General features: G+C 35.9%; 1 protein-coding gene and 2 long non-coding RNA genes across 5 annotated transcripts; 1 reads left to right on the top strand and 2 right to left on the bottom strand.

Moving 5' to 3' along the window:
* Nucleotides 1-206: 206 nt before the first annotated feature.
* Nucleotides 207-1,979, bottom strand: LOC121051861. The gene is made up of 4 exons (XR_005807261.1): nt 1,506-1,979; nt 1,296-1,374; nt 552-606; nt 207-471 (listed from the first exon to the last, which is right to left on the bottom strand). It is a non-coding gene; the product is annotated as an uncharacterized LOC121051861 (long non-coding RNA).
* Nucleotides 1,980-5,431: 3,452 nt separating this feature from the next.
* Nucleotides 5,432-7,924, bottom strand: LOC121051807. Of its 2 annotated transcripts, XR_005807050.1 has the most exons (3): nt 7,610-7,924; nt 6,258-7,516; nt 5,432-6,034 (listed from the first exon to the last, which is right to left on the bottom strand). It is a non-coding gene; the product is annotated as an uncharacterized LOC121051807 (long non-coding RNA). The 2 variants fall into 2 exon arrangements; XR_005807049.1 differs by having other exon boundaries at nt 5,432-7,516; nt 7,610-7,874.
* A 1,834-nt stretch (nt 7,925-9,758) lies between these two features.
* On the top strand, nt 9,759-11,947 carry LOC112189107 (transcription factor TCP13). Of its 2 annotated transcripts, XM_024328380.2 has the most exons (3): nt 9,759-10,043; nt 10,161-10,182; nt 10,407-11,947. In XM_024328380.2, the coding sequence occupies exon 3, from the start codon at nt 10,505-10,507 to the stop codon at nt 11,606-11,608; it is 1,104 nt and encodes a 367-aa protein (XP_024184148.1). In that variant the 5' UTR covers nt 9,759-10,043; nt 10,161-10,182; nt 10,407-10,504; the 3' UTR covers nt 11,609-11,947. The 2 variants fall into 2 exon arrangements, with proteins under 2 accessions (XP_024184148.1, XP_024184147.1); XM_024328379.2 differs by lacking the exon at nt 10,161-10,182.
* Nucleotides 11,948-12,312: the final 365 nt, after the last annotated feature.

The raw sequence follows: 12,312 nt of genomic DNA, 5'->3' as shown, positions 1-12,312 counted from the left end.
AGCTAACAATATATCTAATAGAAGTCCTCATTAGACTTTGCATCATCTTCATCAGCAACATCTTCAGCTCCATCTTCATCAATACCATCTTCATCATGGTGTGCACTTGAATCTGTTGCAATATTGTCCTATTGTAAAGTATGAACATACCTAATTTTAATTAAAGAAGACACTCCTATATCAACAATGTACCAGTAGGAAAAACAAAAAAAGATACTTCATTAGATTAAACAATAAGGTATTTCCTTAACTGCATTTCATTAGATTAAATTTGAATGGAGTTTCAAAGTAATACAACAAAATAACATCTTCCTAGAAGATACTTCTGCAGATTTTCAAGCAAGAACAGAACATGGATTTCAATTGCATCTAGATATTAAGAAGAAATTGAGCACTAACCACTATCTTCTCTGCAGCTTTACAAATCTTATTGACTTTGGCCTCAGATAAACATCTAATTCCAGTCAAGTTCTGCCAAACAACAATCAAATTAAGGAAATCCAACTAGAACATTTACAGCTTCAAAAATTCAGAGGTGAAGTTGGCTTTACCTTCTTGGTGAAGTTGCCATGTGTAGATCCCTGCGTCCCTAAGCTTCAACATCTCCTGCATTGATTCCCCGAGCAATCGATTTAGTCACAAGGATCCCTACTACTCTCACAATCTGTGACTAGGTCACTCATTCAAAAATGTGGCAACTTTAGTTCTAGTTATACTAGTTTTGGAAATCCTGAAACAGCTAGCCTTCTATCTTATCTGTTTTATCATTTTAAGAAATGTGATAATATGCAAAACTTGAGTAGATTTTCCTAAAATTGTAAATGACATTTGAAATAAGATTGTCAGATCCAAGTCAAATTACTATGTTAACAGTCTATGAATACCTCCACACGTCCTTTCTCATTCCTATTCCAAAGTGCAGGATGCACAATTTTATTGAACTGGCAGGTTTTATAAAAAAAAAAATCTCAGCAGCATGGTCAACTTACAAAATTCATTGCAAATCCAAATGACAAGGAATCAGTTTTGAAACAAGCATTGGGATATCTAGTTTAATATACAGAAAAACCAGAACTTAATGATTCAAATAGAAATTCAAATCTCAACAGAAAATCAGAGAACTTTTATAAATTCTGAAACTTTCTCAATTACAGACCAAACTTGGAAAATTCACAGAACGTTCATCTTATGTCGAAATGCGATGAAACTTTTCAGATCCTTTACTAACTAACAGAAGTAAAACCTATCAAAAATTCAGGTCATTTGGAGGTCAATAAGTCAGGAAAAAGAAATACCAAAGAAGGGTGTACTGCAGGACAGTTGCCGCAGATATCCAGCAAATCCACTCATCTTACTTGGTTCATATTCATATAACTACGCAAGATTAGAATAATAGTAAGAATTGCAATTAAGCTAACTGCTAAACATGTTCATTGTAATTGCCAATCTGCCATTGAAATTAGCTCTAAATTAAAAAAAATTAGAGAGCTTACAAAGAGACTAACCTGGTTTCCAAATGAGACATTCCTCTCAACCTCTCAAGTAGCCTCTCCCTAGCAGGCACAACAGCACCAGGCAGCCTCTCATTCCCACTCAGCAGCATGTCCAACCCGATTACCCGTACCGATTCCAGCTCCACGCTCCTGAAACCAACAAAATTCAACACCACGAAAAAACAGAATTTGCCACAACCCTTACCCAATTTGATTCTAATAGAAATCGACCCAGCAATCTCCGTCTTCTCCACATTTCAAACCTGCAGATTCCAGTCCTCCAAAACACAGATTCCATCTATGGTGTTCGTGCAGCTCGAATATGGCCGGTGTAGAGATGTTGCCGGTGTAGTGAAATGGCAGCCGGAATTCGAAAGGGAAGGAGGAACAGTGGCGGCCGGGAATGGCATTTCCCGGTGGTTGCAGAGGGAAGAGAGAATGAGAGAGGTCGGGGAAGAGAGAGAGAGGGAGAAGAAACTCAAGAAAGGGTCGTGCGGCCCAGAGAAAGAAGATAGAAAAAATGAGGGGCTGCTAGGGTTAATTTGTCTAAATACGTGATATTAGGAAAAGTCCATTTTTCCCATAACAAATTCCCGAAATCTTCAATTGAAATAAACTTCCATACACCGTAACTTATTCATATCAAATCCGCAAACTCGGTATAATGTGCTCTACGACTTCTCTCAAAGAAATTTTCTCAAAATCGAAGCCGAACAAAAAGTAACATCCTTAATGTCTACTGTATACGAATGCATATATGTGTGGAGGGATAGTTGTACTATATATGTAGTATGTATGTGAATAATGTGATCGATAATGAATAGTACTATGTAACAGTACTTTTCGATAGTAGTATGTATGTGATCCTTCACTAACAGATCTTTTCTTTGGCCATTTTAAGAGATCTCTTATGAACCCACTTTTCGATTATATGTATGGACATCTCCACTATTCAATTTTAGGTCTTCATGAGTATATTACTTATACAAGTTTTCAGCACAATTGACGATCGTTAAGATAGTCATAATCATGATTTACTGTTAGGGTTTATGGTGGAATCTCCTAGTTAGCATGATCTCTTATCTATATAGGGCGGAATTTATAGTTAGCACCCCGGTTAGCGTGGAATCTACCAATTAGCATTATCGTGATTTACCATAGATGATCTCTTATCTACTTCCGCAACTAATAATATTGGGTTAGGGTGGAACCTCCCAATTAGCATGATCGATCGATCAAGTCTTATATAAATCCAATACACAAATATGTATCATGAATATATAACTATGAGACTCATACTATATATATATATATACTCATACTATATATATATATATATATATATATATATAAATACAGGGCCTCTTGGGTGCGGACGTCCGTACCGTGCAGACGGTACAGATTTCCGGTTTTCCCCTACTTTCCGGCCACATTTTCACATCTTAACCGTTTAGTTTTTAGGTCATAATGTATAGATCACCTCTGCAAAATTTCAACCAATTTGGTTATCTTTAAGGCATCCAAAACTACAATTTACCATTATAAATACGAACGGTTCCGATTCGACAGATTCGGTCCGTTCATGTAAATTGTAATTTTGGATGCCTTAACGATCACCAAATTGGTTGAAATTTTGCAGAGTTGATCTATACATTAGGACCTAAAAAATGAACGGTTAAGATCTAAAAATGTGGTCGGAAAGTGGTCGAAAACAGGAAATCCTTACCTAAATTTCGGTAAGGACATCCGCACCTGAGAAATATTATATATATATATATATATATATAATATGTACATGTATATGATATGTATATGTATATGTATATATATTATGAGATTTATCCAATCTTACCTTGTAACCAATATATACTAAAATCGTTTTGTCTTTAACATATAATCATCAAATCTAATAAACTAATAATATAATTATCAAGTAACCTGTGAAAAAATGGTAAAATTAATTTTGAAAAGTTAGAGATCTTATGCTCAATTCTCCTCTCTGACATAATATGTTTATAAAAATTAAATAATACAATTTAGAGAAATATTTCCAAGAGTCACTAGCCGTCGGAAATAATTTGTTCATTAGCGAGGGTACTTTGTTGCCCTCGAAATTAAGAAATCATTTCCGACAAAGCCAACTGCCTCTCGGAAATAGGTTTACCATTACCAACGATACAAAATGTCGTCGAAAATAATACTAGCGCCAAAATGTCCCGCCATTTTTTTGTTTTTCCGACGAAATTGGAACTTTTTTCCTACAGCATATTATCCGTCGGAAATAAAATATATTTTGATAGAACATTTCCGACGACCATTTTTGTGGTCGGAAAAAGAGTTCTTTTGCGAGGGCAATTCTGTGCTGTCGGAAATTTTCGTCGGAAATGAGGACTTTTGTTGTAGTGAATCTTCAAGATCAAGTGAGTATTTTTTCAAAGAAAAATTTATTTTAAAATACAATGTGATTTTTTAAATTTTGTATCATATTGTTATGTAGATTAAATGTAATTGTCCTCATAATTTAAACATACATTTTATAGCAATGCGAATCAGAAGATTATTTTCTAGACTACAACAGAGGAAAAAAACTTCATTTTCTCAATTGTTACAAATTGGCCAAAGAATGTAAGTGGGCGACTTTTGAAGATACACCACAAGTTATTTATAACACACCAACATCACAACAAAATTCTTCATTCTCATTAGATGATGATGTTGAACCTATCATCACAAGTTCCACCTATTCTCCACCAACAACTACTCCAACCAAAAATCCTAAGCCAATTGGGCGAAATGCAGCAAGAAGAAGACTTGCCAAGAGAAAAGAAGCCGAAAATAACATCGAAGAAGAAGCGGTGGCACACCTAAATCAACTAAGAGAAGATCTCAATAAGTCAAAGGAGGAAAAGGCAAGAAGAGATCAACTAAAGGAAGAAAGAAGAGAGCGTGATAGGGAAGAAACTATTTTAGCAATGCAAACCATCAATTTTACTCATTTGAGTAAAGAGTATTATGACTGAAAGAAAAGGGAAATAATGGAGAAAATTCGGCGCTTTGAGTTTTTTCCGTCATTCGGTTCGTCGTCGAATAAGTACCGCCCAGAAATGCAATTTAATGACTCGGACGAGTAATTAATGTTGCCCAAATAAATTGTTATAATCTATTCAAATGTCCTTGTAACTTTTATTTTTTATGAATAAATTTTCCTTGTAACTTTTTTTTTATCAATAAATTTTCCTTGTAACTTTAAGTTATTATGAAATAAATGTTTTCCCTTTCAAAAAAAAAGAAATAAATGTTTGATAAAATAAATAAATATTGAAAATATGATTCCATTTCGAATTCAACTTTATTTCATTTCGAAATCAGCTCTATTCCATTTCGAAATTAGTTTTATTCCATTTTAAAATCAGCTAAAGATATTTTTAATTATCTTTAAAAAAAAATACAACCGAAAAAAATATTTTTTATCATAAAAATGATTTCAATTACTATAAGTCAATTGACTTAAAAAAATAAGAACATATATATATATAACATATCTAAAATGTTAAAATATATTTTAGGGCTATAATTTAACCTTGACGGATTGGAGACGGTTGATGTCAGATCGATGAATAGTACATAATTCAAGGCTAAAATTTAGCCCAGAGTTATTTTTAGCCATTTCAGTTGGAGATGGCCTAATAGGCTAATAGCTAAGTTAGTGCTCTGTCGAGAACGTTGTAATTCATGTAACCAAGTAGTTGTAGGTGCGAATGAAATTAATCAAGATTGGTTTTGTGAGTTAATTAGAAAGCCGTTCACACAACACTGTTTATGAAATAGCTGTCGATTTTATGCTCCATATGTATCATACATATATGAGTTGTTTTTAAGTAGTATATATTAATTTCTTTACACACGGCCGGCTCATAATATTTTGTATGAAGATGAAATTAGGGCAAATAAGTTAAAAGGGTGGTTTAATTTATATGCTCATGCATGTGGTATATACATACATACCTAATACCTCACACACACACACATTTACATAATCGTACGATGAGAGAAACAAGTTGTTGGTAAGAAATTTGACAGAGCATGGTGATGGTGGGATCGATGCATAGAAGGGTAATACTGCAGGGGTGTAGGAGTAGATTCAGAAAGTTGAGGTCGATTAGTCGTGAGCTGACAGAAGAGCTTGTGTCTGGAATCCCGGGGACCATTTTTGACCTTGGGGCCAACACCAATACGTACCCCTTAAGCTTCGCTTTATTACATAACCAGTTAGTCAGATCGACCTACTCGATCAGTAATAACATCGTTTAATTGTGAATCGATATCACCTCACTCTAGCTAGCTGCCTCGATCACTAGTTGTACTGCCAACACTCTCAGCAGTGCCTTTCTGCTACTGCTGGCCTGCTGCTGCTCTGGCCTCTTCGATCTTCTTCTTCTTCTTCTTCTTCTTGAGATTCCCATCACTGCTTGTTTACACTCTTTAAACAGAGACACATACCAAACCCTAAAAAAGCTTCATGTCCCGTCTCTTTCTCTTCCCTGCAAAACACACCAGAACTTTACTCTCTCTCTCTCTCTCTCTCTCTCTCTCTCTCTCTCTCTTCTCTGACAGTATATGTGTCATGTGGTGATATAATAACTAATAAAGAAGTAGGCCTAATATTTCAAGACGAACAGAAACTCTTTGATTCTGTTCTGCTGATGAGTAAAAACAACAAAACGGAAACTAAGTGATACTGTTCATGATTGCTCTTTTACTTACATATTATGCTGATTTTGCTACCTAGCTAGCTGGAGCCTGGAGCACTGATGAAACACAACCAACAATAAAATAAGAGTAGCGCTAGCTAGGGTTATTAAGTTCTGGGCCATCATTATAGGTAGGAAAGCCATCAGAAAGAAAACCAGTAAACCACTCTACATATTATTGAGGACCGATTAGTCAAAGGAATGGACAGATTATTATACTAGGGGTGATTTTGAAGCGAGTAATTTGAAGAGAGCAATTAGGGCTGGTGTCAGCTGCTATCTTTTAGGTCATCAAGGTGTTGAATCTACTTCCGTGCATATCTCTCTGCAAGATAAAAAGGTAGTGCGTGGTCCTCTTATGCCAAACTTGTCCTAGTCAGTGGGTCTTTTTACAAACAATATGAATCGGTCCCTCATCTATAAGGTAAGCTTAGCTAATATTTCTCAATTCTCATTGTTTCAAGTAGCTATCATACACATGCTGTGGCTAATTAGTGTAGTGCTACTGTATTGTGTATATATGGAGACCACAACTTTTGTAGCGCATGATATATAATATGCTATATCCAAGAACTACTAGTGGCTTCTTTCCAATATTTGTCGCCGTAAACTTAATCCTCGCCCACATGAAATCTACATCTGCTTGCATTGGTTAGAATTTCCCAGGCACCCCCTATCTCTTTGCTTGAATATACACACACATTATGTCATGCATACTTAATATACATATATTATGTCTAATCAGTGTTATAGTTATGAAATAATCGTATGATCTTTGAGTTCAATTGACTATGATGCACAATTATATATATATATATATATATATGTATATATGTATATATGGAGGAGATTTCGCATAGAACACTACCAATTTGCATGATTAATTAATTAACTAAGTGAAATTGTGTTTAAACTGTAATTGAAACAACCAGTCATATAATGGGGAGATTTGAACTCATAAATTTAAGTATGGCTCTTCAACGTCAGAACAACAAAACGTCAGAACAACAAATCTTTAGAGCAAGTCCACCGGTTCCTCTTTGACCGGGCAAAGCATGGATTTGGTGAGGTGGTGACCGGCCAACCCCAAAATCTCTCTTCCACCAACACAATCTTGACCGGGCAAATGATGAACTTTCTTGACCGAAGTCAAGAAAAAAGGCAAGAGGATGACATTTTCCTTGACCCAGCCAAGGCCTGTGCCAGCTCGGCCCACACCCAAACGTGGGTGACGTCTGCGGAGAGAGAAGAGAAACAGACGCGCTGGTGAAGCTAACCCAGAAACCCAATCAGTCAACAATCGATCGAATTCAGAAACTAAACTTAGCATAACGTAGAGCATGTCAAGAGAATCAACTTCTGTACCTCATGCAATCCCGAAGATCGCCAGAGATTGCAGGAACTTCGCCGGAAAACCCGTAGCTTCTCATCATCGATTCTTTGTTCACCGTCAATGCATGTACAATCCGAGAACGCAGGGACGTAGGTGAAGGAGAGACGAAGCTGTTGCCGGTGGTTCGCCGCGGAGAGGTGGTCGGACGGAGGAGTTTTGTCCAGGTCGTGGCTTCGGGTCATCGAGGAGCAGAAACTGGTCGAGAGGTCTAATCGTCTCTGAAATGATCTGGGACAGTGATTCGATCTAAGGGCTATTTATAGCCTGAGTTTCATTTCAGAAGAACGGTGCTGATCAAGCGGTGGACTTTTTAACGGTCCAGATCATGCCAGAGCATTTCTTTTTATTTAAAATGAATTTCCATAATTCCTAAACTTCTGAAATTCAAAATAAATAGTTCCGGTGTCGGAAAAATTCCCCGAAAATTCTCACAGACTCGTAACGTCGCGTACTTTATTATAGACTCCAAACAAACTTTGGAGATTCCACCTTGTGAAAAATCCCAATACTTATTTCCGAAAACCCTAATAATTACCGAGAACGTCAAATTATTCTAAATGATCTCACCTTATCTCGATAAATTTTTCTGGGGATCACATGTGATTTCACTTATTTCAAGATAAATTGTCAGCAACTGTAGGTGGCTCATAATTTTTCCATCAAAAATATTAGAAAAATATTTACATAATTATGACATTAATTATCTATAAATCTCCATTATTATCATCTATTTATATCAAATATATTTTAATTTTAAAATAAAAAAATAAAAATTCAATGACCAGTGAAAATGAACAGTTAAAAAACTCAATGAAGAGTGAAAATGAACAGTTAAGAATCGATGAACAGTGAAAATGGACAGTCTTGATAGGTCGATCAAGAAAAAAAACGGGTGGAAACTCATGTCCAATGACAATGAACAGTTACTTGACTGGTCGACACCTTAACTTTTCGACCTTGACATTTCTTGACTACGGGTGAACTTGCTCTTACGGGTAAACACAATTAATTTGTTAAATAAACCGTCTAACGAGATATGTATTCTCAAAAAAATTGGACCACATGCATCATGAGTGGATAATATTGGGATGAAAACTTGAGCTACTAGGGCTTTAATTGCTCACATGAACATCTTCATCTTTCTTGGTACTACAGGCGTGCATGTGAAAAGGATATAGCAAAACCCTTTTGACAATTGTCGATAAAGCATAACTCCTCACTTTCGAATGTGCAGCAAGTATGGTCCCCAATTGAAATTTTAATTTCATAATTATCTAATGAAGCATTGTTTAGGACCAAAGCACACATTACGTATATCTTTGCCTACAAAACTATACATATGAAGTTGTTAACATTACTTATTCTAAAAAAAAAAAAAAAAAAAGTTGTTAACATTACTTTAAACTTATTTTACATTTTAAATTTTTTGAGAAAATATATCACTTTCTAAAAGCGTAAATAACATCATCCTCATCCTAATTCTATGAGTGAATCCATGCAATGATTTAAAAACAATTGTTAAGTTTACCCCTTGGGTGAATAAGCTATTCACCATCTCTTGCGATTAACACATAATAACTTTATAATTTTCTAACATAACTATTCATGTTGTATAACGTAATACAAATATTATATATGTAAAAAAATAAATCAAATTGAAGACTTTTTAGTTATTCATTTTTATGAAATACATGGACGGTTCATCATAATAGTAGTAAGTGTTGTTAGAACCATCCATTTTGATTCAATTAGATAATTAAACAATTTTCAATTAGATTGATTTTTTACAAAAATGATCTTTAAAGACTAATTTAATATATGGACCGTTGGATTATAAATTTATTAAGTAAAAGTATGGTCATCGACAATGGAGATGAATATGCTCGTTCATTTTATGAGTGAATCTAAGAATTGTTCATGATTTAATTAGATTATTTTTTTTAAAGGATTTAATTAGATTATTAACTCTCTTAATTTGTTACTGGTGCAATCATTGTTTAGTATTATGCGTGATGAGAAAATGATGAGATATACACTGATTACTGCTAGCACATTCATTTTGATGAGTTGATTGTGAATGTGCCACGTGGGCTCGTATCTGCCACTGCTTTATCTTTCCTTGGAGCTTGGTCGGTGTGGAATTCCGGCGCGACCGGCCTTGCTTCTCTCACTTACTTGTTCTTCTTCTTCTTCTTCTTCAACAAGTTTATTCTCGACACACTAGTAGAATATTTCGATCCTCAGAATGGGCGGCCACTTAATTGGTTCAGTTCTCTAGCTACCAAATTTACAAGGCAAATTCAACCACGCAAAACAAAAATACTTTTATATATTCTTCATCGTCGCTGTGATAGTGAAGCACAAAAAACTGGTCAGCAACAGAACCAGAGAGGATTTTTGCTTCATGTAAGTTGGTTCAATTTTAAATAAGTAGTTCTACCATCATCGCATGTAATTATTAGTTTTTTGCAGTTCATAGCTCTTATAACATATATTTCTTCCTTACCCTATTTTTATCTGCAGCTGAGAAATGGGAACTTGGGAGGTTAGTCCAATATTAATAGTGTAAAACTAAATTAAACGTCTTCAAGGCTCTTTGATCTCCTTCAATTTTAAGCTCCTGTGATTTTAGTTACATGAATCCATTCTATAGCATCTCCCACTTTGAATTAGTTTCATGGATCATCATTTGTATTTCATCGCAGCACACATATTTTTTGATCGTTTTATTTACTTGCCCTTTTGTTTTTCTTTTCGGATATGGAGAAGATCGAGGAGAAGCATCAAAGAGACCAGAAATCGAGTAATCTTGAGCTGAAATGATAAGTTTCCCAATAGTCAACTAATGACGAGAGAGTACACATAAGATGATTAGGAGTCCCAATACTAATGAAGCAGATGTACAGGGACCAGAAGGAAATTCAAGTACTCATAATGAAGCTGGCAAGACCTCAAGAGTAGCTTTGTCATCATCTATTTCTCGTTCAAGTACTTCAACAACAGTAGCACCATGGATGAGGTTAAGTAAAGATCCAAGGATTGTACGTGTGTCGCGTGCTTTTGGAGGAAAGGACAGGCATAGCAAAGTTTGCACTGTGAGAGGGTTGCGAGACCGGCGCGTGAGGCTTTCGGTACCTACTGCTATTCAGTTATATGATCTTCAAGATAGGCTTGGCCTTAACCAGCCTAGCAAAGTTGTCGATTGGTTGCTTGACGCGGCCAAGGATGATATCGACCAACTTCCACCTCTTCCGATGATGCCTCCTGCCCCCGGGAGCTATGGCGGTGGTGGCCTAATGAATCATCAGTCACTCCTGAATATCATTCCATCATCTCTTGATCAAAACATTGGAGATCAAGGGTTTAGAAGCAATATTTGGAGATCAACAAATGATGATGAAAAAGATCGAGAAAATGATAAAGATGTGGAAGAATCAGATGAAGATGATCATCGACAGCAAGGAGGGAATGTTGTCGATCATGGTTCATCATCATCAAACAACTTCTTGATGACCCGAAGTAGTGCTACTACCAATCATCCATTGTTCTTTCCGGGTCTTCTGAACAATAGTAATGCCATGCCTAATTACGGTTTTCACAATTGGGATCACAATCAGTCTTCAAATTTTCCCCTATCTCATCAATTAGGAAGCCATGGATTGACATCTCAACATACAGATCCCCACAATTTCAATGTGGCGTCCTTGCCTTCCACATTGTCTTTATCTACTGGAACAACGCAAGCTTATTTTCCTTCGCATGCTACCACGGATGCAGCGGATCATCAGATCAATATTCCGAGACAGTTCAACCTCCATATGCAAAATCCTCATCAAAACCTCTTGGCCAATTCTGTATACCCAAGTAGCCAGTCTATGCAGAGAGCAACGCCCCAAAATTTGATGAGTATGATTACAAAGCTTGCCCATTCTTCTCAGCCAAATAAAGACCAGGAGCCTCCTTCTAGATGATATAGGCAAGCTACCTAGCTTATAGGCGATGCTAGTCCAGGAGTACTCATGACAAGTGACATTTCCGTCAACTATGAGAAATAAAGTATGCATCCATGTCTCTTGTACCTTTAAATGGAGATGGAAAGCTAGTGCCTTGGCATAGGTACAGATCCATCTCTAGAGGAAACCTTCATCTCGGGTTGGGACAGTCTTTAAATCGTTCATTTTAAGATTTGATTGCGTATATGTTTGGTTTCCTTCTTAGTTTTTCTTTGCATAAAGGCATATGTTTATGTGCTATTCAGAAAGATCTTCAGTTAGATATAAAAAGGACAGTTCTTGACCATAAACTCAAAACATTGCTTGCTACATATGAATATATCTTTCGATAATTGTGAGAGCACTCGTGTTTGTTATCTACTTGATACATTTTTGGCCCATATATTTTTCGACAATTTAAACTTTTACGGCAAGTACATTGTTGCTTAACATGGTATGGAAGCTGTGCGTTAAGTCTATTATTTTGTGCTAAATCAGAAAGGAAGTGAAACCAAAGAAAAAAATAAGACTAGTCTGCATCTTCACTTCACTTGTTCATACGGCAGTGACCATGATGTTCTTTTGTCTATGCCGCTTATTGAAGAAAGCTAAAGTAGTTTAAATCCCGTGTTTAGGCAACTGCAAGTTTGGTTGTATTTTTATTTGCTTGATGATATAGATAG

The sequence above is a fragment of the Rosa chinensis genome, chromosome 2 (assembly GCF_002994745.2).
Source record: "Rosa chinensis cultivar Old Blush chromosome 2, RchiOBHm-V2, whole genome shotgun sequence".
In the NCBI taxonomy this organism is placed as follows: domain Eukaryota; kingdom Viridiplantae; phylum Streptophyta; class Magnoliopsida; order Rosales; family Rosaceae; genus Rosa; species Rosa chinensis.
Note: the sequence above shows the minus strand (reverse complement) of the source record. Positions and strands in the feature narration are given on the sequence as shown.